The sequence below is a fragment of the Scomber japonicus genome, chromosome 18 (genome assembly GCF_027409825.1).
Source record: "Scomber japonicus isolate fScoJap1 chromosome 18, fScoJap1.pri, whole genome shotgun sequence".
Classification (NCBI taxonomy): domain Eukaryota; kingdom Metazoa; phylum Chordata; class Actinopteri; order Scombriformes; family Scombridae; genus Scomber; species Scomber japonicus.
The window spans coordinates 464,208-490,082 of NC_070595.1; the positions used below are offsets into that span (position 1 = coordinate 464,208).

The window sequence follows — 25,875 nt, forward strand, 5'->3', positions numbered from 1 at the left end:
GATTCACAACATAATAACATTTCTTTTTTTAACATCTGTTAGGCTGGTACCATTTAGAGGACGGCTGGAGGACACTTGTAGAAAGAGTGGTCCTATCCTCTGCTCTGCTCCACCTCTTGGCCTTCAGGGTTCCTCTCCTCTGAGGCCTCTTCAGCCTCCACCTGTGTGTTCTCCTGCACACTCAACTCCTCAGCTTCCTTTGGTACGGCGTCACACGTACTCTGCAAGTCTTCCTCAGGTACAGGTGGAGGGGTGGGGGGGTGAAGGCTACTGCTCAGGGTGGTACCGCCTTCCCTGCTCATCTCCTCAGTGTGTCCGACAGAGCTAGTTTCACTGAAGGAGTCAGAGCCTGCTCCTGAGCGCCGGAATAACCTCTGACCTGTTATACAAAGACAGGAAGTGCATAAAGTCAGTGTGATGTCATTGAACAAAGAGAGAGAAATTACTATGCACTATTTTCAGACATCAGCAGGCTATCTAGTTCTGAATAGGTAACCTAAAGTAACATAGAGAAGAGTGGAAACATTCCTAAAGATAGAATATGGCAAGAAACTCAATTGTGACTGCTCTGCCTGCTCTTCAACAAAAAAATAAGACTATGTTCCTTCCTTCCTTTCCAGGAACTGCTGTGACATATTCTGAGAATATTAGAAGCGCATAAAAAAGGCTCCTCTCTCTAAAACACCTGTCTCAAAGTCCCCCCCACCTCAAACACACCACTGAACACAACTGATCAATGCATGACATTATAAAAGTCACAAAGGTTTTTCGCCAATTATTTTTAAGCTGTCAATGAAACTCAACACTGTGTTCACAGATGTATCACATTAAAAGCCTCCAGTGGCTCAGAGAGCATGATCTCTCCCGTTACTGGCAGACAATTCATGTAGAAATATCTGAGGAAGTATTCAGTTGTGCTGACGATAGTTTAAAAAAAAAAAAAGACAGACAGGAAGAAGAGACTGGAAATGATCTGTGAATAAAAAGAGAAAGTGAGAGCCACAGAGTGTGACAGGATGGAAATAATAATGTGGAATACAGAATTTACTATGTGAGCTATTAGAATACAAGTCATTCTGCCCCTCAGAGACCAGTGTCTGCTATTATTTGAGAATGTGCCATGATTTGAAAAGCAGCTGGTATGGAGACAGACATGATGATGCTACCTGGCAGTCTCTTTGATGAGGAGGTGGGAGAGTCTTGTTGGAGAGGCCTGCCTGCCTGGGCCTTAGTGGAGTATGTCCCCTCTGTCGAGTCCAGAGAACCTATGGACACACATATTAACATGTATGTTAAACACATCTAACACACACACACATGCAAACAAACACTTACATTCTTTGCTATATACTTATCTTATGCTAATCACAGCATAATAAACAGAGTAGTGGTGAGGAAACATACAGTAGCAGCCTAAAGTTTGAACACAATTTCTCATTCAAGTGAATGGAAAGGTGCTTCCAAACTGTAGACTGCTACTGTACACTCATTAAGCACTTTATTAGGAACACCTGTAATTTAATGCAATCCAATACAACAGCTCTGCCATACATTCTATATTTACAAAGCTTATACATTTTCAGTTTTTGTTGACATTGTCAGAAAGGTGATAATACTAATTTGTGTTTCTTATTGAGGTCAGAGTGGAATGCATTATATTGAAAGGTGTTCCTAATATTCTGTCCAGCCTGTATATACTTTTTGAATAAGCATGGAGGGACTCTGTGTTTTACCGACACTGAACTTTAAAGAATGACAACTAATTACTTAACACATGGTCAGTAAATAATGTCACAGCTATACTCCAAACAGCCTAGAGTGTGTGAGCAAGACACACACTGACTTACTGACCGACTCACTCCTTCACTGACTGGCTCAATGACTCACTCAGTGACTTACGTACTGACTGTTTCTCTCTATGCTGCTCAGAGGCTAGTCATTCACTTCCTCTCTGCATCCTCACATGCCAATTAATAATAATAATAATACTAATAATAATGCATTTTATTTAAAGGCGCCTTTCAAAGCACTCAAGGTCACCTTACAAGGCACATATAACACACAACAGTACATCCAAAAATACAAATCAGGTGACATTTAGTGCAGAGATAAAGAAGAAAGAAAAAGAAAAAATAAATAAATATAAATAAATAAAGAAAAAGAAAAAATAAATAAATATGAACGTGACTTCAAAGTGCATTAATATAATAAATAAACACGAATGAAGATTGCATAGTTAATGGGAGATAGAGTAGGCCACTCTGAATAGGTGTGTTTTCAGGCGGGATTTAAAGGTGGAGACAGAGTCTGAAGTGCGAATGTCAGGTGGGAGAGAGTTCCATATGCGGGGGGCTGATCGGCTGAAAGCTCTTGACCCCATGGTGGTTAAGTTGGCAGATGGAGCAAAGAGCTGGTTGGCAGAGGAGGATCGGAGAGTTCGAGAAGGTGTGTAGATGTGAATAAGTTCAGAGAGATATGTTGGTGCCAGGTTGTGTAGGATCTTGAATGTGAGGAGTAGAATCTTAAAGTCAATGCGAGATTTGATCGGGAGCCAGTGAAGTTGCTGCAAGGCAGGAGTGATGTGTTCAATAAAGGGCGTTCTGGTTATGATACGAGCGGCTGCGTTCTGTACAAGTTGGAGTTTGTGTAGAGATTTCCGTGGAAGACCAAAGAGGAGAGAGTTACAGTAATAATAATAATAATAATAATAATGCATTTTATTTAAAGGCGCCTTTCAAAGCACTCAAGGTCACCTTACAAGGCACATATAACACACAACAGTACATCCAAAAATACAAATCAGGTGACATTTAGTGCAGAGATAAAGAAGAAAGAAAAAGAAAAAATAAATAAATATAAATAAATAAAGAAGAAGAAAAAATAAATAAATATGAACGTGACTTCAAAGTGCATTAATATAATAAATAAACAAGAATGAAGATTGCATAGTTAATGGGAGATAGAGTAGGCCACTCTGAAAAGGTAGGGTTAGGGTTAGGGTTAGGGTTAGGGTTAGTCCAGACGGGATGTGATCAGGGTGTTTACCAGGATGGCGGTGCAGGTTGGTGAAAGTGAGGGACGGAGACGATTGATGTTACGTAGATGGAAGTATGCAGACCGAGTAACGTTATTGATGTGGGCTTCAAAAGATAGTGTGCTGTCCAGGATGACACCCAGGCTCTTTACTTGAGGGGATGGAGGAACAGTGGAATTGTCGATGAACATGGAGAAAGTGTTGAGTGTTGCTAAGGTTGATCTGGTACCGATGAGGAGGACCTCAGTTTTTTCACCGTTAAGTTTAAGAAAATTTAGTGAGAGCCATGATTTAATTTCCAGTAAGCAGTCGGATAGAGCTGTGGGTGGCAGAGTGGAAGTAGGCTTAGTGGAAAGATAGAGTTGGGTATCATCGGCGTAACAGTGGAATTGTATGTCAAATTTCCTGAGAATGTGACCAAGAGGCAGAAGATAAATAATGAACAGGAGGGGGCCAAGGACAGAGCCCTGAGGAACACCGCTAGAGACTGGAGAGGAGCCGGATCTTAGGTTTTTGATTTGAACAAACTGTGTGCGGCCAGAGAGATATGATGTGAACCAAGCCAAAGGGATGTCAGTGATTCCAATGGAGGCTAATCTGTCCAGGAGGATGTCATGAGAAACGGTGTCAAAGGCTGCACTCAGGTCGAGGAGAACCAGAATGGATAGAAGTCCAGAGTCAGATGCCATCAAGAGGTCGTTTGTGATTTTCACTAGGGCTGTCTCCGTGCTGTGGAGGGGACGGAAGCCTGACTGAAATTGTTCATAGAGGTTGTTGTCAGACAGATGGGTGTGGACCTGAGCTGCAACCGTTCTTTCTAGTATTTTGGAGAGAAATGGCAAGTTAGAGATGGGACGGAAGTTGTTCAAGTCATTAGGATCGGCGCCAGGTTTCTTGAGTGTTGGTGTTATTGCAGCAGTCTTTAGTGATGGTGGAACAACACCAGAAGTCAGTGAGGAATGAATGATGTCAGTTATTAACGCGGACAGGGCAGGTAGGCAGCTTTTGACCAGGTGGGTAGGTAGTGGGTCTAACTGGCAGGTAGATGGCTTGGATTTATGAATGAGACCACTTATTTCAGAGACAGTTGGCAGTATGAAACTGGTGAGCGGAGAGCTAGAGGAAGATGTAGGCCAAGAGTGCAGAGAGGATGGAGAGTTTTTAGTAGCAGTCAGTGTCTGGTGGATATTTTCAATTTTGGCATTGAAGAAGGTCATGAAGGTATCACACTGTGTAACTGTGAGTAGATGAGGTGGTAGAGCATCAGGTGGTTTCAGAATGTTGTTGAGAGTTGAGAATAGGGCTCTAGTGTTCCCATCAGCTGTCCTGATTAAGGTTGTGTAGTATGTGGTCTTGGCTGAGGAAAGAGCATCCTTGTATTGGAGTATGTGGTTATAGTACATTTCTTTGTGAACTGCAAGGCCGGTTTAGGATAAAGGCGCTCCAAATGACGGCCTTTAGTTTTGAGCTGGCGTAGGGCGGGTGTAAACCAAGGAGCAGAGTGGGTAAAAGAAACAGACCTATTTTTCAGAGGTGCCAGAGTATTGAGCAGTCCATGAAGTCCATCATTGTAGTGGGATACCAGTTCATCTGTGGTGGATAAATTTACTCTGCTTGGTAGGTCATCAATACCATTGGAGAGAGGAAGTAAATGAGGAAGTAAATATTTGCAGTATGTGGCTTGGTCTTCAATAATGATAATGTGGTTTCAAATACAGAAACTAAACACACAATGTAAAATGAAGTTATATATACTGATGCTGCGTCTCAGAACCACACAAAGCATGCTGGGTATTATGTGTGGCTTGAGTCTACAGCATTGTTCATGTCCTCCCACAGTGTTCAGAGGGCTGAACTCACAGTCCAGCACTGGAGTGTCACTACTGTTGACAGTGATTCTCCTGAGGGGAACTGAATGAGGGTTTGTTAAATCATCAGTGAAACACAGTGACACAGAGCAGCATCATTCACTGGTACAGCTGCTGCATCATGGCCATGATCCCTTGTGTACTTCCAACATAGAGAAAGGTTCTTCATAAACAATACCTTATACATTAATTCCTACTTTAATACTTTGGAAATTGCAGTTTTGACGACCATAAAGTTCACTTTTGGTTCTGTTGTGGGAATGTTGGGTCTCTTTAAATTAAAGAATGAATGAATCTTTAAATTAAAGCATACACACACACACACACACACACACACACACACACACACACACACACACACACACACACACACACACACACACACACACACACACACACACACACACACACACACACACACACACACAGATAGCTAGATAGATAGACTTTGACTGACTGCACTGAAGAGCTCCTCCAGCAATAGACTCCTTCACCTTAAGTGTGTGTGAAGTAGCGATATCACAGGTCCTTCCACCCTGCAGCTGTCAGACTGTAACAATCAGCACTGCTCCCAGTACTTATTGTTTCTTCTTCTTTTTTATTGATGCTATTCTATTTTAATGTCCACTTTGCTACTGTAATAACGAAAATGTCCACAATTTCATCATATACACAAACATGTACACACACACACACACACACACACACACACACACACACACACACACACACACACACACGTGTACACACACCTGCAGCCAGGTTGAAGGTCCTGCCCTTAATGGAGCTTTCAACTGGAGAGAACCAGTTTAACACAGAGCCAACCACAGGAAGTTGTCTTAGCATCCCCTAAAAGACACAGAGAGGAAGGAAATCAAATGTGTGTGAGATGTACTGTTTTGTTTACTACATCTATCCTTATTTAACATAATTGGCTTATCTAACTTTAAACACAAACATTCAATCCAAATCCATCTTTGCATGTGGAATCTCAAGTTCCCCTCAACTCTGACTCTTTCAGTGAGTGATCAGCCAACATGTTGTCATTTTAAAAAGTAGAAAACTCTACACACCTCTTCCATGAGTTTCTCCTCATTGGCTTTTTGCAGCTGCAGCTCTGCCTCCAGGATGCCTTTCCTCACCACCTCTGTCATGTTCTCCAATAGCTACACAGTTTAGAAATGCAATGTATGAGACAACACAGTGAGCATTCATTCTAATAAATAAATCACAAGTCCTTTGATATAACCTTTTCATCCAGAATGTATTTTCTGCAACACAAAAACAAAGCTTCCACTTAAACAGTATACTCATAGTTATAGCTATTGATGACCTGGAGCATAACTTAAAGCTAATAGATTGGATACAGTACAATGATACATCATCAATGCATTTTTGGAAAATATGATTATTTGCTGTCTGGCTGAGAGTTACTTGAAAAGATGGATAAGACTCTTACAGCAGCTGATTAGCTTTGCATAAAGACTGAAAATATGGAAACAGTTAACCTGGCTCTGTCCAAAGGCACCTCTAAAGCCCACTAATTAACACAATATAGCTCATTTAATATGTACAGCCTTACAATGAAATAGTAGAGTTCAGTAAAAAATAGTACTAACACTCATTTTTACAGGGGTTCTTTGTTCTGAACATTTACCAGGCAACCTGCACTTAAAGTAAGGTAAGGTAAGTGTAAACTTTACTGATCTCCCTAGAGGGAAAGTGATAAAAAAAAGAAACCAAAAAAAAAGATCTCTAAATACTATATATAATAATCAATGGGATTAAACAGTATGGACAGTCTCAGTCTTGTTAGTGGGACTGGGAGGTGGTGGTTATTCCTGATAGTAAATAATCAAACAATTTTAACACAATTCAGATCATCTGTGATTGGGAATTCATTTTCCTGTTGTTTTTCAAAGCAGCTGAATGGTGTTTAATTAAGAAAGTTCTCCACTTTCAGTATTATGTCATGACTGTTGCATTTGTCAGAGTATTTACTTTAATATTGAGTGACTTTGCATAAGAAACAGATGTGGTTCTGAGACATACAGGACCAGTCAATGTACTGTACTGTATATTGTTTATTGTATATTGTCATCAAAGACCTGGTTTCCACCAAAATACCATTTGAATTAACCTTCCACCTGTGAACTGCACACTCTGTGCTGGACACTAAAATACCACACAGACAGGCTAAACTCATTTCAAGGACAGGAAAATACCAAACTTGCACAGGCTGCTTGTTATGCAAAGGAAAAAAGGGTCCTCCTAAATTTTACATTTTAAATAATTATCTCTGTTTGATAGCAGTTTTTTTTAGATTGTAACAACCTTCATATATCCTATAAAATGAATAGAGTTGTTACCCTTCCACTCTCCTCTATGTCCCTCCCCAGAGCAGCTATGGTGTCCACCAGTTCTGAAACGTCCACATCTTCAGTTACCATGCTCACAAAGACACAGTCCTCTGTCCCAAACTCAGGGCCTAGGATGGAAAAAAAGAAGGAAACAACAGCAGCGTTTAAAAAGATAGATTACATTCTTCACAGGCCTGTCAGATGTAAAGAGGAACTAACCTGTGGAGAAGATGATGTCAGTGTCAAGCTCTTGTAGTTTCTTCAGCAGCTCAGTGTTGATTTTCTTCAGCTCCTGCTGTGTCCGGCCCTCATCCATTTCTTCAGTCTGTGGCACGTACCTGAACATGGAGCACAATAAGTGGTGCAACCACAAAATTTTGTACCAAATAAAGTCTCAATAAAACACCATATCAACTAGTTTGGCATGATCTTACATTGTAACTTTTTATATTAAATAAAGCTAATGGAATACAATTGTTCTATATATTACATTAATACCATTTACATTTTTTAAATGAAGTCATTATTAGTACAAGTCCACTTAAATACACTGTAGGTGACAAAATGTTTAATGTTTATCATTCTTTTGTGGTTACACCATTTGATTTTTTCAGGAGCATTCAGTCTTACTTATTTGGTTAAAAAATGGTGCAAATGTACTAACAAAAATACTAAATGTACATTTTAACAAACCTGATGCTGCTTTTATAACTAGTTTTATGATATTTTTGAATTGCTCATCTTACCAAACCGTATTTCTTACTGACCCATACAAGACTGATGGCTTCATCTATCTATTAAAGTGATGGATTTTGTCTGTTATATAGATGTTTCTTAGGGCTTTATTCAGGCATGACAGGATATTTATGGAAACAGCCACAATGTCTGCATGCTATTTGGCTTGCAACAGGGACCATTTTTATTTCTGTGCTACCACCTCATTTATCTGAGTAGGTGCTCTGAGTAGAATCCACACCTCTATCACCACCAAGCAGCAGTCTCAACTCTATCCAGCTGCTGTAAACACGATGTTACTCTCTTAAAACTCCACCTGACTGGTTTTATCACTCTAAGCATCAGTATGAAGTTAATCCACCAGGACACCACTACACTGTAAGACATAGAGGACAAAATCAACAGCCCTTGTTCTGTGCAATGTAATCCAATACTAATTTAGCTAATATGAAGCTAATATGAGGCTTCAGCAGCTCCTTTGGACATGCTCAGAGTAACCTTCAAAATATATTTGTCTTTACAGATGTGAATGCTGGAGCATTTTTGCGGTCTGGTATTTTAGACACAAATATTTTGGTAACAACAAGCTCCGACTTGAGTGTTTTGGTCTTTGGTGGCGATCTCCAGCTGTCCTCCAGACGCAACTTGTTTTGCTGCGGCCTCTGCACCCAATTAACTTAAGTTTGTGTCTATTTTTATCTGCTGTGTTCTTAAAGAAAGCGGAAGCAAAACACACTCCAAACATTTCATTCCAGAGATCCCAAAAAGACCGAGCTGTGACTAATACTGTCAAAGTGGACATAATTACACTGTTTGTGAGGCTCAGTAGAAGAGGGGCTTTGAGGGAAATGTATGAATAACATGACTGCAACATCACTGGCTGAGTGGACAACAGTTGACAGTGAGGGTAAAGGGCTGTCCACACTGAGAACAATAACTATAACAATGACTATAATGATGTGAGCATCCATAGTGAGAACGATAGCGTCCTGTAAACAGCTGTGTCCAGTACGCGCTGCGTGCTCCAGCTGTGTCTGCAGCTAATTATTGATAAGCTGTTACTGCTGTAGTATGAGCAGAGTTCAGAGGTGTGTGCTGATTCAGTGTGTTGATCAGAAGTATTTCACACACTAGTTGTTGTGATGTTTCAGTATTTACACACCAAACTGAGCCGCAGCACATGTTGAAGTGCTGTGTGTAAAAGTGCAGAGCTGCAGCAGAGACACACAGTATGAGAACACATCTGCTTACAAACATCCACTAACTTTATTGTTTTTTATATTATAATAGAGAACAAAGTTCCAGCATCTTTGTAATAATAAAGATCTATGTAAACAAAATCACCTCTGTCATCCTGCTACATTAACAATGCGTCAGTCCTTGCTGAGAAAGGAGCAATGCTGCATTCAAATAAATAAATAAATAACTAAGGATTTTGATTGACAGTCAGAGTTTTTATCTTTCATCAAATCTATCGTTATAGTTGTGGTGTGGACTCCAACCCTAACCCTAACCCTAACCCTAACCCATCCACTCGAATTAGAATGACATTTAAAACTATATATTAATAGTTATTGTTATAGTTAATGTTCTTGGTGTGGACGGCCCTTAAATATGCTGTAATTAACCATCCATCCAGCCTCTCACTTACATGCTCCAGTATTGTAGGAGAGTTAGTTAATTGATTTTGATATTGCACACATTGAAAAGATGCTAAAACTAATTAATAATCTTTCTTTTTTTTATTATTATTAAGTAGCATATTGTGACCGCTGCATTTAGAATATGAAACATATATCTTAATGCAAAGCAAAAAATGGAATCAAATCAGTCTGAGTCTAATCTCTCTCCCAGACTTACTGGACAGCTCCCAGGCCAGGCCAGCTGAGCTCCTCCATATATCTGATGGAAGGTGCGTGTCGGTGGGTCTCCTCTCTGAAGTCTTGTCTGAGGGACATTGTGGAGTTCATCATAGGCACCAGCTCTGATAGCTTCTCCACCAGGTCCTCCACATCCTCCTGCTGGGTCCCCAGAACTGGACGGGAGGGGACAATGTCATGGTCATATCTCTTTTATATTATATTTATGATGATTATGATATTTCTGGCACTAATGAACATATATTTAAGGACTACATCTTCACAGAATGTTGTGTGTGTTATGTGTGTGTGTGTGTGTGTGTGTGTGTGTGTGTGTGTGTGTGTGTGTGTGTGTGTGTGTTACCTGCAGCAGTTAGGAGGGGGCTGAAACGAACACAGGTACCCTCATCTTCAAGCTCCACTACATCTATCCCACTGTTGGGAACAAGCTGGGCCAGCTGCTCACCCAGCTGCACCCAGAAAAAAACATTCATTTAATTGAGGAAGACATCAATTGAGTGGGTGGACAATTTAACAGTTGTGTGTTAAGAACAATGACAAAAAACGAGATGGATTTTGTTGCAAAATGTTCAGTTCTGCCTAAAACTATTGTTATAGTACTCAGTAGTGGCAGCAAATAATCCCATTATTATTATTATTGTTAAATCATGCCAACATCCATATATCCACGGTGACATTGTAAATAGTATCAGTATGAGGGCCAGTATTCACCTAACTGCTAGAAGTTACATTTTGGACCTAAAAATCCTTCATTTCTACTGATAAACGTCAGAATAAACATGGCCTCAGACGTCTCTTAGGTTAGTTCAGACTAGATCCTGTGGATGAAGCTGAGCATGCTTCTGTCTAACTGTGCTAAATATCATTGCTTATTATTATTAATACAGTACATTAAGATTGGAGATGTTTTGGCTTTATACATTTTTTGCATTTTAACATTTGTTAAACCACTAGTCACTTTCTAGTCATCTTCATTGTCTGGGCTTGTGAGTGTGGTACCAAATTCTCTTTCTAATATGATTCCTCCAACATACTTCATCTACCAATGACAATAACAGAATACCCTGCAGACAATTTTCTATTATTTCATCCCTATTCATATAATTATACAAGATACATATATTAGATTACTGTTCACTTCACACAATATGGTCACAAATAATAATAACTTTTTTTTTAAAGTATACTGTATATGTTTTAAGAATAATATACAACTGAGGTGTAGACCTAAAAACCAAAACTATTAACTTAAAGCTAAAAGGTGTCATCGAGCAGAGAGAACCTGAGACTGACAGTTATCTTTAGGTCATCACTACAAGCAACATCTTTCATATTACACACATACATTTGATCCACTGTTATTACACAAATAATTACTGATACAAAACTATCAAAAGTAGCATGAGCACAAAAATAAAAGTGACAGTCCATTTAAAAAAAAGGGGAAACACTCACCCATCTGTTGAAGGTATCAAGCACCTCTTTCTCACCAGCGCAGTAACCCTCCACTGACCCCCCACTGGATGCTAATGACATATAGGAAAGGATATGGCTACTTAAATTGGAAACAACTGCATAGTGTGATAATATCAGCTGTGTAGTATTATTATTATTATTTTTTTTTATTGTATTCCTTTTCTCTCAATTATTTTAGGAATCATTCTTTGAGCATGAGCCCCCACTGAGAAGAAGTCATAAATCATCAAACAGGAGTGAGTAGACAGCCTGAAAGAAGTCACGTGAGACAGCTCCATTTACTGAGTAAAGACCAAGGGATACACATGAAAACTAACAACAACTCAGTGGCCTCAGTTTTTGTTGAGCTCAGAATAAAATGTCATGTTGTGTATGAAAACTCAATTTCGCCGAAAGCTACAATGAGCGGGGTCAAGCATAAAGGGCAGTCTGCAACTTCATATGACCGTTAGAAGATTTTGAAAACATCCAACATGAATAAATTGTTATTGAGACATGATTTCCACACACCTTCTCATAACTTGAAGCAATGTGCCAGACATGTGCCAATTAAAATGCAGACAAAATGTTTGTTAGGAAAAAAAAACATACACCATTCAAATATTGTGGTGATGTTAGATCCAACACTGAGCAGCACAAAAGAAAATGTTATGTTTTATGAATTACAGCAAGATACTGAATATCACTGCAGACTCACTGCTGGACTGTTCTGAGCATCATAATTCTAATCATCATCATAATCTATAATTGATTTAGCATATTTTGAAAATGATGGATATCTGAATTCACCACAGGTTGTAGTGGGAAACATTAGTGCATGTGTGGAAAAAATGTCTCTACCTATAGTGAAATTTAAATTACTTTTGGAAGTTTTTACTGAAAAATGGATGAATACATGAGTTTATGCTCATAAACCAATCCCCTTTTTACTAATCATTATCAAACTTTATACAATGAATTGAACATGAATGTAAAGTTCATTGTTATTTCGCCACCATCTGGCCAATCAGTGTAATTTTTTTGTGAGTGTAATTGGTGAGATTTACAACCTATCTGCCAATTTTAGGAACTGTAGCTGTTACAATTTCTGAGACCCAGATACTTTTAGGGTACAGAATAACAGATACAACAAGTTTAGTTGCTTGGACCCCTAAAAAGTTCACCACAGAGATTCTGTCCAGTGGTACATTACTGTTTCTATTTTAAATTGGCTCAATCATGTTCATAGGGTTGAAGAAGTACAGTGCTTACCAGCACTCATTTCCTGGGAAAACTTGAATAGCACCACAGGAGAGTTGAGTTCATCTTCCACCTGTTGGACACACAAAGACACAGATCAGGCATCCAGGATTCAGCGATCATTACAATTATACTTAACAAGTGATCTACTGTATGGCATGCAAAACCATTGTCATTAGTTGAAAGGGTGCGATGCAAACATGGATTGAAGACTTTGCTTTGTGTCTTACTTAAGCTACTATATCTCATTGTAATTGTAACTTTATGTCATATACAGCACTTGTTTGAGTGAAAATATCAAACTGATCTTATGGAAATGGTGCCTGGAGTCATTGTCTCTCAGTGGTAAGGAGCAACCCAAACCAAAGCTACAGCTCCAGATGAGAAGATTTGATAGGATAGATTAATCTGAAATACTAAAAAATATTTGGTATTGGGCACTTCCTTTTGCTCCATTATCACTGTAAAATATTTCAAAAGAAAGTCTATGAAGCATGCAACCAGGTTATTGATGTAGGCAGTGCCTGGACACACATTTTTTAGTATGTCACCCATGGTTGGTGTCTCCTGTTTAGTACTCCATTAATATAGGTCAAATTTAGCCAGAATCAATTTCAGCAAACCATTGATCTTAGTGAAGTTACTTCTTCTTCATCTTTTGAACCCCTACGACAGGAAATAAAACCCACAGTGAAGCCCATCATTGATGACATCCAGGTGAAAGGTCAAGGCAAGCATCATGCCTGGGTGGGGCTGACATGAAGACTAGTGTTAATGTGAGGGTCATGAATAATTCACAGGCATGTGTGGTGTTGTTAGAAAACCAGCAAGTCAACTCCAATATGTATTACACATAACAAGGGGACAAATGGTTATTGGACCCAGACCAAGCCTAAAAGCCTCAGTATGCCTAAAACTAAGTGCTTGTTGGGGTTTGTCTAAAAGATGTCTGAAACCCCTGTTCCAATTGTGGAATTGTTCTGATATTTTTGTGACTTTCCAAAACAGACAACCAACACCCACTTTACGCAGTGGTTGGCCAGATGTGTCAAGGACGGAAAAGGTGTGGGGTTTGAGCTCCTCTCTCAGGCTCCTCTCTCAGGCTCTTTTTTAACTTTTCACACAGTGCCTTTGAGGACATTTCAGGTATTAATAATTTTGCCTTTGCATGAAGTCACAGTACGTTTCCACGTATCTAATGACGGCAGACTGCTGGTGGGTTGAGGCACAGGCACCAGATCAAACAACTGGCTTTCTTCACTCACTATCAGACCTCAAAGACCACAGTACATCAGTAAAGATGGGTAAAGGTCATGCATAACTACCACCAAAACAATGAATATGACCAGCACAAACCCAGCACTAAAAGAAGCATTAGACACTCTGACCTCATAAAGTCAACCTTGCATAACATGAAGTTGAGAATCACATATCAGTCATTAAGATTTATCCTCTGTGGTCTATGAATCTCTGTCTGGTAATCCAAGGAATATTTGTGGACTGGAGGTATTTCAGTCTGGTTTAAAGAGGTGGAACACCCAAACCACAGACCTTGCCACAACACTTCTGTGGCCAAGAAGACAGCACCACCTTTGGCTTATTTTATTTAAGTATCTTCAATAGGGTTTTAGTTTTAACAATTCCTACTGAGTATCAACTTGGTGCAACATTCCAGCTTAAAGTAGATAGGGAGTTTTAGATGATCTTACAGTTCTGCCCATAAAGTACAGGGTAGAGTATAAATTCTGTTTTTAGGGTGACTCTGTGACATCTGTCAAGGGACAACAGATGGAAAATAGCTTCTTGGCTGACTCTGGCACATTTACAGCAATGTTTATTACTGTGAACTGTGCCTGTTAAATAAACTGACAAATAAATGAAACATATGATCAATGGGCCATGGAAGACTTGAGCTCAACAGCTACAACTGTATCAGCAACTTCAAGCATTCTCAGCTACCTACAGTTTCTCCTGCAATAACTTGTGAAGGGAATTAAGGGAATTAAAAAGTCCAGCAGAGACACCACCATGGGATAAATAATTAGATATGGAAATGTTAAGGAGATCTTTAAGAGACTAAATCTAATTTCAAAACCCTTATAAGACAGCAAACAACAGAATCAAAGTGATTTAACATGTTGATTATATGCTGATGAACAACAATTCCTACTTTCTTAGAATACAGTAAAAGTTTGACCAGGTGGAAGTGAGTTGCTGTCCCAAGTGAAGGATTTTGAGTATTTTGAGGTATTGTTCTCAAATGAGGGTAAGACGAAGTGTGAGGTTGAACTCAACTGAACAGTCAGTATACGTTCCAAACCTCACCTATGGTCATACAAGCAGCTGAAATGACATTCCTCAGCAGGGTGGCTAGACTCAGCTGTAGAGATAGGGCGAGGAGTTCAGAGATCCAGAAAGAGCAGTAGAGCTGCTGCTGTATTGAATCAAAAGGTGCCAGCTGAGGTGGTTTAGGCATCTGGTTAGGATCCTCCTGAACACCTCAACGTCCAACTGGTAGCAGACTCCAGGGCAGACCCAGAACATATATCTCCTGGCCTGGGAACATCTCAGAGTACCCCAGGAGAAGCTGGAGGACATTACTGGGAAAATGGATGTCTGGGTTACCTCACTCAGTCTGCTGCCACTGTGACCTGGTCCTGTATAAGTAGTTGAAAATGGATGCATGGATGGATGAATGTTGACCTAGGTTCAGCTATGCTTTTAATGATTGGATGAGTAATTGAAGGCATGGCTTACTCTTTTCATCCTCCCTACACCCTCTCTTCATAGTCAAAATGGTTTAGAGGTTTAATGAAATGTTCAGTGTGCCTAAATATTCACTATGGTGGTGGTGTTTTTTTCTAAATGACTATCTAAAATCTTTGACTGATAATACTACCAAGTCATATATCCATTCTGCCTATGTAATTTTTAGTTGACATGGAAACTGAAGTTGGTAGAAAAATGTACTTATTGTTTTGGTGGTAGAAGAGTTAGGAAGAGTTAACTTACCAGCACCAATTACAACTTAAGAGTCAACTCACAACAACCAAAACAGCAACAGTGACTTCATCAAGCGTGTCAGTATTTTTGAGAGCACAACCATCAATGAGCACAACAGCAGACCTATGTCAATCATCAACATTTGAAAATAAATACTCTCAACAAGTTCTGTAAAATCTTGACATTGAGGTGAGTATGCCATGAGCATGACAGGGAAAGGCTTTGTGGAATACATAGCCTGCTCTCTAACATTGAGACAAACTTCCTATAAAGTAAAGAGTTTGCATATTTATAGATATGGACAATGGATATTTACACATTCCAACACTAGGTCACAACATCAATAAGTAAATAATATGAATACTGGGATATTTATAACTGATTCTTAAAGTGACATCAGTGGTCTAATGACATTGCAAGGTATTTGGATTTTAAAGAATCAGTGTGAAGGATTTAGTGGCATCTAGCAATGAGGTTGAAGATTGTAACCAACTGACTTACTGCTCCTCCTCCCCCTCCTCTTCCAGCTGACTTTTGTGTAGGAAAGGGAAGTCCAAACTATTCCATAAAGGGTTCGTGTGGCTGCAGAGTTTTTATTCTAACCAAGTAGGAGCACACCAGGCTTGACTTATTTAATCAACTAATCTCAGTCTTCTTTAGACAGCTGACATTGAATCATGTGTGCTCTTGATTTGTTGAAACAAAAACCTGTAGGAACACAACTCTTTATGGAGTAGTTTGGACATGCCTGGTGTAGGAGAACTGCAAAGTTCGCAAAAAAGACGAAAGACCCTCTCTAGAGCCAGTGTTTGCTTTGTCCGTTCTAGGCTTCTGTAGAAACTTGATGGTGCAATATTGCGGGCTCTGTGGAAGAGGACCCACTCCCTCTGTAGATTCTAAGATTCTAAGGTAATGAAAAAACAACTATTCTTATTTTCAGATGATTATACAATAATTAAAACATGCTTATGAATATTCCATTATATATTCCATTTCATAGATGCCACTAAATCCTACACTGCGCCTTTAAACTAAAAGAAGTGATGAGTTGCAACAGCACATGACACACTCATTAATTATTCATGACCCTTCTATTTCCTCCAAAAAGGCAACAAAAACATAATGAGTGTGCAGAGGCATTCCCTGAAGTACCTCAAAGAACATGCCTGAGTGGTCCACATCCTAAACAATTAGGAAGAAGTGAACAGTCGATCAGCCAATGGAGACCCAAATACCGCTGAGCTGATGTGGGTGAAGGGAAATGGTCAGGAGTGCAAGGAAGAAAGAAAAGGAAGAAAAAGGGAGAACAGTGGGGAAGGAGCAGGGTAAGGTTGGAGTGAGGGAGACAGGCAGAGGCTTGGTCCCACCTACAATAGAGAGCATGAGAGAGCCCAGAACGTCCCGCAGTGAAGCCCCGGAGATAGGCGGAATCGGTGACACCACGCCCTAGAACCAAGGCAACCCACACTGACTATAAACTACCACTATACACACACACACACACATACATACATACATACAGAAAGCACTCACACATGTGTCTACTGGCATATACACATTAATCACTAACACAGTGGTTCTAACACTTTGCAGCATCGTCACAGTAAATGTGGCTGACTCTGAGAAAAGTGACATTCATCCTGCTTTTACCAAGCTATGAAGAGCTTTAGCACCACTGTGTGATGATTCAGACCCCAGAACACTGGTTGTTCACTGCATCTCAATTACAGTACAGGTAATGTGTAATTCTAGCAATCCCAGCCACTTAACTAGGATAAATTCACATCAGATTACATATCAAAGTAGTTTAGTGGATGCCAGTGAACAAGCCTTAAAGCAAAGTGTACACGCAAGGCTGTTTCAGTATCAACAGAACTCTGGTTTTACCATGCTCAGTGCCTCAACGAGAGAGATCTCTGTCTCAAGCACATCCTATAAACAGAAATGGGTTTTTGTCTTTGAACAGCTGGAGGTCATTTCTTGATGAGTTACAGGCTCTGATCCTTTGTGCTCCTTGAAACTTTCTCACAACAAACACAACCTACCTGAGCTTAGAGCTGCTGTGGTTACTGCATTACCATGGTATCCTAATCACACCCAGTCAGCTTTCAGCACTACTTTGAGAATTCATTATTATAATGTCTGTGTATTTTTATCATCATACCTTAAATGTCATATTTTTAAGTAAGATCCTGAAGGTTAGTATTTTTTAAGTCTGTCAGTAATTAAAACCAGACAGGGCAGCATGTAGTGGGCAGTGCTGTGCATAGGTGACTGTAGCACCACTATGACACAAATAGTAGAGTTCTATATTTAGTAAGGTACAAACACAAGTTATAAAACAATTAGTTTGTAGTAGTTATAAAACAATAACTGTACAGATTTGTATTTTCCAGTATCTGTATCCCTTACTTGGTACTGTTTCCCTGCTTCTTGTATGTGCTGTGTTCCTTCACTTATTTGAGTGAAATAGCCATTATAAAATTCTCACAAATCTGACCTGTTCATCATTTACTACAGTAGACATGTGTTATTATTGATAGCAGGACATTAAGAGATTACCTACCGATGTTTTGATGGAGGTCAGACTTTTTAACTTCTGCAGCAGTTGCTGGCTCTGATGGGAGAGAGATCATTGAATTGAATTGAATTGAATTGAAATTAATTGACTTTGTTGATATGACACATGTGTACTAAATGTAATTTCTGGCAACAATTTACTGCTAATGTTTCAGATATTATATTTGTATGGATTTCAGTCAGCAGTCATAACTGCTACTCATCAAGCTCCCAAACATCTACTGCTTTGTAAAACATCTGGAGGGTCTGGAGTTCTCACACACTACCTCACCCACAAATCACTATGAGCTGTGAGCTTCAGTGTAATTATACTCACCAGAGAAGTGGCGTGTCTGATCTTCTGGACGATTCCATTGTGACCGAGGTACTGCAGAGAGAGCCAGAGAGGCAGCGCTCGTAGCTTCTCCACTGGCTGGCTGGAGGTCAAACCTGCTGCCAGAGACTAAGACAAAAACACAGAGAGAAAGAAGTGAGGCATTTAGAGAATGACAAAGACACTGACCATGGAGGGAATACTACTAATCTACAACTGATCTTAATGGATAAAAACTCATCTGAACTTGGATGGGTCAAATACTGGGTAAAACTACCCAAAAAGATGTACTGGATCAATTCTTTTTCTCTATATTAACCTACCAGTGCTGGGTCTTCATGTCTGTAGAGGGTGACAGCAGTTACAGCAGGCAGTCCCAGCCACAGACCCGGCGTCAGCGTCATGCTGTCACTTTTGGTTGCTGCCTGGAGGCAAAAGAGCAGTGTACAGACAAGTGACAAGAGAAAGTCAATAGAACATGGCACATCCAGGGTCTGGCTTCAATAATCAGTGACGTGAGACAATAACATTTGAAGGCATGGCTCAGAAGTTGGCAGGTGTGAAGAATGGAGAGTTAGATGCAACACACTGTGCAGAAATTATTAGAGCTCTTCCCAGACATGGAATTTGTATCATTGCTGGTTTCATCTCTCTGTAAAAATAATGACTTTTGGGCTCTCAAGACTTTTACAGAAAGAGCTAGAATGTTTATTGATATTCTGAATCTGGTCCTGAGGGGGAGTGTAGCACTGCTGAGGAGTATCACTTCTTCAAGTAATAATATGACTCCTTATTACAGGTTGTATAACTCTGACAAAGAATGTTTTTTCCTCCTCAGATTATTTTATTGCTTGAATAGAAAGCAAAGATCACATACAGATTCTGAATACAAATGTAGTGAAGCAGAAACTTTTCTATTTTGTTTGTCACAACCTCTAAGATTTATCTTGCGACCCCTTTAGGGTTCCTAAGCCTCAGATTAGTCTGAGCCCTTTCATGGCAAAGAACTATAATAAGATACATGAATGAAAACATTTTAATGAGATTACCACAACAGCAGAGGTAGCCTGACCCAGTGCCAGAGTTGCCAGGTTGACTCTGAAGAAGAAAATCACAGTTTGACGGTAAGTATTAATGTTATATTGACGGGAGCAGAGACTTGACTAGATGACTACACTGGACTCATGTAGGCAATAATAATAATCATTTGCATGTAGATAACAAAAGTGAGGCTGCATGTTTGTACCGCATATCTTTCATGACATTGGTGTTATTACCTGAACAGACAAAAGCAGTGCAATATATTTCCTATTGCGTGCCATGTTGGTACATTTGGGTTCTTTAAGACAAACATTGAAAGAGCAGGCTCTTCCAAAAGCAAACACTAAAGCTAACAGTATCAAGAAGAAGGAAGGCACAGAGGAAAACTATATACATGTTCATGTTCATGTTCATGTGTGCTGACATTACATCTGATGTGGAACATTCATTTACAGCTGCACGTACAGTATGAAGTGATCTCATTTGGTGAACTAATGTTAAACATGAGGTGCGTACTTTAAGAACATGTAAAGTAGAGAGAAATATTAATGACCCACCCCTCCACATGGAGCCACATGTTGTACTGATCACACAGCTCCTTCAGACGACCCAGCTTGTCTGTATGGCCAGCACCAGGGGTACCTGTAAGATCAGAATGAACAAGTTCTCATCTACTCTCATATAAATAGTTGTAGGCAGTGAAGTGTAGTGTTTGATCAAGGTGTTCCTTCACCTGCGTTGGCGATCAACAGCAAAGGAAGTTTCCCAGCATCTACATCCTCTTTGATTAGTTTGTCCAACAGAGCAACATCCTGATAGTGAAGGATATGAATCAAAATCACTTTCATTTGAACTTCCTGAAAGTTATGTGTGTTTTAAATGTGGATTCTCCTACCATTTGGTGTTGGGATCCAAAGATGGTGTTGCATGGGACTGTGCACAAACTGGAGAGAGGCAGGCCGAGCTAACAACACAGAGTGACATTTTAATCAGTTTCTATTATAGATGCAAATGAAAAAAAAGTATTTAGAATCCTGTAATACTGTACCATAATATAGCATAATACTAGTAGTGTTAACAAAATGATATTTATAAATTGCCTTTACTCTTTCCACACCTGGTGCAGCAGTGATGTAATGCTGCACTTGAGATCAACATGAACACAACCAGCATGTAATGAGCTGAGATTAAACAGATGTCTTTAAGCTCCACAAATGTGGTTTTTATGGTACTAAAAGTTTGGATGCACCTTTTTCTTTCTTTTTTCTACATTGTAGATGAATACTGATTACACACATTCTCCAGGCTTTTTAATGGTAGGCCTACATTATATGCACTAATGTTTCATGTTGTGCATGTTAAACAACACCACAAGACATGTTTTCTAAATAAAATATACTACAACATTAAACTTCTTATAAGATTTGTAATCAAATAATAGGTAAAGAATACTCTGAAATATACAATTCAGTGAGTATTGAAGTTTGACACTGAGCACATAGTTATTTAAAACTTGATAATGATGTTATCAATGATGATGGTTAACACTGAATGGCAACCGTTTTATTTTTCTATCTAATTTTGTAAGTTTGTATATTCCATCCTTTCCTACCTGGCTGCACAGATGCTGTCCCAGACCAGGCCTGCAGGAGGCACTCTGGTAGATGACTGGCTGTTTGGAGCTGAGGACTGCATAGCCCTCAGAGGCATATTCTTCATAACGGGCATTGATGACAAGCCGACACACTTTGACAAGACCGTCCCTGTCATCTTCATGGAAGTAGGCTGAACCACTCTCATACCTGAATGAAAGATTACATATTATTATTATTATTATTTCATATAATACAAACACAGATACACTTTTTGAAAACTCAAAAGAGAAAATAGATTTACTACAAAGGCTAAAAAATCTAACAAGAACATTTATGACAAAACTGTGAAATAATCTTTTTTATTGATTGATCGATCTTGATTTTTATTTATCTAAAAAAAAGAACATTAAACTAACTTTCTCTCAATACAAAACTTCAAGCACTTACACAGTGTATATTATACAACTCTTACATGTATTTCGCACATACATACTGCATACATGCATAGGCATCCATATCATATGTGTTTATGTATGCATGTATCCATGTACACATACTGTACATACATTACATACTGTACAAACAGGGATAGACACTGTAACAATGAGTCAACAGGATAAAAACTAAACCTGATCAGAATGGAATCATTTTGAACATTCTTTTGAATTTCTGGACTGTACAGCATTTTTTAAAATCATTCTTAAGGTCATTCTATAGCTTCACCACTACTGAAGCTTATTTTTTAACAGAATATTTCCATTCAAGGTAATATTCTTGCTCTCCTCTTTGTAAGCATGTTTTGATTAATTAAAGAACACATTAATAATAAAAGTTTATCATTTAATTTGAACCAAAACACCACTCAAATTGTAATCCCTTTGATGCAACTGCCCCTTTAACACTGGTATCATCAACATGTAGGCCTCACTTCACAGCAACTGTTCAAATAAAGCACAAGGAAGTCACTAAAGTCATTCAGTTACCGATTCTACTTGCAGAAGGGTTCATTTTCAGGAAGTCATATATTTATATGAGAGAGAGTGACAGAGAGAGAGAGAGGGACTTCAAAGAGGACTTTGTTGAGTTGCCATGTCTAAAACAGCAGTGAGAGTAAGCTGATGTGCACCTCTTGATGCTGTTTGTCTGTGTAGTGTCAGGATTACCTGAACAGTCTGCAGAGCCACAGCGTGGTGTCAGACAGGATCCGAGTGGTCAGCTTCCGCAGTCGCTCTCTGTCCAACACTGAGATGTAGGCTGCCAGGCTGTGACCCAGCAGCGCCATGTGACCCTGTTCACCCACATTCTGCATCCTACTGGAAACACCAGACAACAGTGTTATCACACTATACACTGTACACTTTACACTAGTGGATGTCTGTTCTCTCCATTCCTTACTACTTCAGTGAAACTACATTAGGTTTATTTATGAGTTCTCCTCTCAGTGCTTCTTTCCTTCTATCTAACAATCAGGCCATTTAGGTGTTTCATATAAACAACCACTGTAGCAGTCCAGAGTTATACATGTGTTGTACAAGAATGTGTTTTATAAGAATACTTCCTTATTCTAAAGAACACAATGATTCATTAGTAAATGATATGCCTGAAATTACACAACTTTTTCACTGTTGACTTAACACACTGAACTAAAACTGCCACAAATCTCAGACACTGCATCATCCTCACTCATCGTTAAACACAGTGGTGGAGACTAATTATGTACATTTACTCAGGTACTGAACTTATGTACAGTTTTAAGATACACGTACTTTACTGTAGTATTTCCATGTGACGCTACTTTGTACTCCACTACATTTATTTGACAGCTTTAGTTACTTTTCACATGAAGATTTGACACAATGGATATATATATAAGCTTTTAAAATACAACACATTGTTAAAGATGAAACCAAAAAGCAGTGTGTAGTCGGTTCACAGATTTCAGATTTTTACCTCTAAACTCCTCACATGTTTTCATTTCAATAAATAACTGTATATAAAGTAAGTGTATAAGTGTAAACTAGCTAACTGTATATAAAGTAGTGTAAACTAGCTAACTGTATATAAAGTAAGTGTATAAGTGTAAACTAGCTAACTGTATATAAAGTAGTGTAAACTAGCTAACTGTATATAAAGTAGCATAAACTAGCTATCTGTATATAAAGTAGCGTAAACTAGCTAACTGTATATAAAGTAGCGTAAACTAGCTAACTGTATATAAAGTAGTGTAAACTAGCTAACTGTATATAAAGTAGTGTAAACTAGCTAACTGTATATAAAGTAGTGTAAACTAGCTAACTGTATACAAAGTAGTGTAAACTAGCTAACTGTATATAAAGTAGTGTAAACTGGCTAACTGTATATAAAGTAGTGTAAACTAGCTAACTGTATATAAAGTAGTGTAAACTAGCTAACTGTATATAAAGTAGTGTAAACTAGCTAACTGTATACAAAGTAGTGTAAACTAGCTAACTGTATATAAAGTAGTGTAAACTGGCTAACTGTATATAAAGTAGTGTAAACTAGCTAACTGTATATAAAGTAGTGTAAACTGGCTAACTGTATATAAAGTAGTGTAAACTGGCTAACTGTATATAAAGTAGTATAAACTGGCTAACTGTATATAAAGTAGTGTAAACTGGCTAACTGTATATAAAGTAGTGTAAACTGGCTAACTGTATATAAAGTAGTGTAAACTAGCTAACTGTATATAAAGTAGTGTAAACTGGCTAACTGTATATAAAGTAGTGTAAACTAGCTAACTGTATATAAAGTAGTGTAAACTAGCTAACTGTATATAAAGTAGCATAAACTAGCTAACTGTATATAAAGTAGTGTAAACTAGCTAACTGTATATAAAGTGGTATAAACTAGCTCCACCTCCAGCAGCTACAACAGTAACATGCTGCTCTAACACTGATGCTTCACTATTAATAATCTAATGATGTCATATATAGTAATATATCAGTCAGAGGGATCAAACCACTACATTTACATATAACTTTTACTGTAGTAGGATTTCTCATGCAGTAGCCTACTTTTACATGTAGTGGAGTTTTTTAAATTGTTGTATTTGTACTTTTACTTAAGTAAATCTGGGTATTTTTTCCAGCAAAGGTTACACAGTATTTGTTACTTATTATTAGGTTTTGGATTTAACATGATCTAAAACAGAAAAATGAAAGAGTGTAAATACAGTGGTTATGCAAGTTTTTCTCTACTGATTAGTCATACTTACTGCTGGTTTGCCTTCCCCTCTTCCTCCTCCTCTTCATGAATGAGGCTGTGAACAAGGTGCAGTATAGTGGCAACATCCTGACCACTGCATGGAACACACAAACAAGCCACTCATTAGATTAGAAAACATTTAACTAACCAGCCTGAAGTGTGCGTGTGTGTGTGTGTGTGTGTGTGTGTGTCTTACTCTCCCTGCAGGGGTCCAGGAATGCTGGTTCTACTAAAGCGCCGTGTCTCTGTTCCTGCCTCCAGCGCTCTACACAGATGTACAACCACAAACACACAGTGACCTCAGGATGCTCCAGTCTGCTCTGTTATGTCATGTTTCTACGTTTCAATTCACACTTCTCATAGACATACAGATGTTTTATTTCTTTTACTAATTTACTGGGTGGTGCTCCTAGTGGAAAAGTTGTATGTGCATAATCTCAAAGAGCATCAGCGTTTGGAGTAAAGAGACGGGACAGATGTTTGACTAACAGAGGGAGAGGGGTTAAAGGTCACAGATCTGATCATACTTGTACGTGATCATCACTTACCTGGTTGTCATATTTATCACTTGTTGTGTTAATAACAAGAATGAAGCTGTAATCTCACCTCTGTCCGTCACCCAGGATCCTCATGGCTTCAGTCAGATTCTTGCCCACTTGAGCCAGCGTGACGTCCACCATCATCTAAAATATGTGTGTGTGTGTGTGTGTGTGTGTGTGTGTGTGTGTGTGTGTGTGTGTGTGTGTCTGTGTGTGTGTACTGGGAAAGAGTAAAATAGAATATTAGAACAGTCATAGTGATAATTTACACATTATATGTGTACACACACATCTAGACACATTGTTTTATCTCAAAGCAAGTGTGTGTGTGTGTGTGTGTGTGTGTGTGTGTGTGTGTGTGTGTGTGTGTGTGTGTGTGTGCTTGTGTGTGTGTGTTATGGCAGAACACTGTCTCTCCATTGTTTCCAACATAATTGAGTTTGTATGCAGGCCAATAAACAGCACACGGTGTGAGCCAGAAACACCAGGTTATAGCTGTAGTTATCTATTCAGTCAGAACGCATTACACCTGTGATACACACCTATTCAAGTCTCTATGTTTTTCCCTTCAGGCCTGAAATCAACCTATTAAACTGGGCTTTTTTTATGGGGGCCAGCACAACAGCCAGCAAGCAGCAGCACACAACACTTTCTATCTTGTTTCTGCTACACTGTGAGTCCTCTAATGACTCACATTAGGTAGAAACAATCACCTCAAGGCAAGTATATTCTGTCTGAATAGAAAGATAAGAAAAGAAGAATGTGTGTCACATCTGTTATAAAAACAGTCTGTATCAAACTTCTAAGAAATACACTTACAAAATGTCTAAGGTGTGGATAAAAAAGTTCCTCACTATAAGAGAAGAAGTGACGCTTCTGCTAACAGTCAAGTGTATGAGAAACATTTAAAAGAGGCTCTCATCTAATCACATGATCAACCTACATGATTAATCATGTGTATGCTCAGAGCACTTTCAGCCAATCAGA

General features: G+C 38.9%; 1 protein-coding gene across 1 annotated transcript; it reads right to left on the bottom strand.

The window, feature by feature from the left end:
* On the bottom strand, positions 1-25,083 carry pdxdc1 (pyridoxal-dependent decarboxylase domain containing 1). Its single transcript, XM_053337715.1, has 22 exons — positions 24,956-25,083; positions 24,546-24,614; positions 24,360-24,443; positions 22,288-22,437; positions 21,142-21,331; positions 20,425-20,493; positions 20,263-20,341; positions 20,087-20,171; positions 19,538-19,586; positions 18,812-18,913; positions 18,492-18,617; positions 18,162-18,212; positions 12,605-12,665; positions 11,333-11,403; positions 10,221-10,326; positions 9,858-10,032; positions 7,482-7,600; positions 7,272-7,390; positions 5,976-6,068; positions 5,655-5,751; positions 1,167-1,265; positions 1-379 (listed from the first exon to the last, which is right to left on the bottom strand). Exons 1-22 carry the CDS (start codon positions 25,030-25,032, stop codon positions 93-95), a joined length of 2,358 nt encoding a protein of 785 aa, XP_053193690.1. The 5' UTR covers positions 25,033-25,083; the 3' UTR covers positions 1-92.
* Between the last annotated feature and the right edge of the window lie 792 nt (positions 25,084-25,875).

Excerpts from the sequence above, each read along its gene's own strand:
- pdxdc1 (XM_053337715.1), bottom strand. The coding sequence starts at position 25,032 with ATGATGGTGGACGTCACGCTGGCTCAAGTGGGCAAGAATCTGACTGAA. Across the intron at positions 20,494-21,141 it reads GACAGCATCTGTGCAGCCAG|CTCGGCCTGCCTCTCTCCAG; the intron begins GTAGGAAAGGAT and ends CTGTGTTGTTAG. Across the intron at positions 20,342-20,424 it reads TTGGATCCCAACACCAAATG|GATGTTGCTCTGTTGGACAA; the intron begins GTAGGAGAATCC and ends CTTCACTATCAG.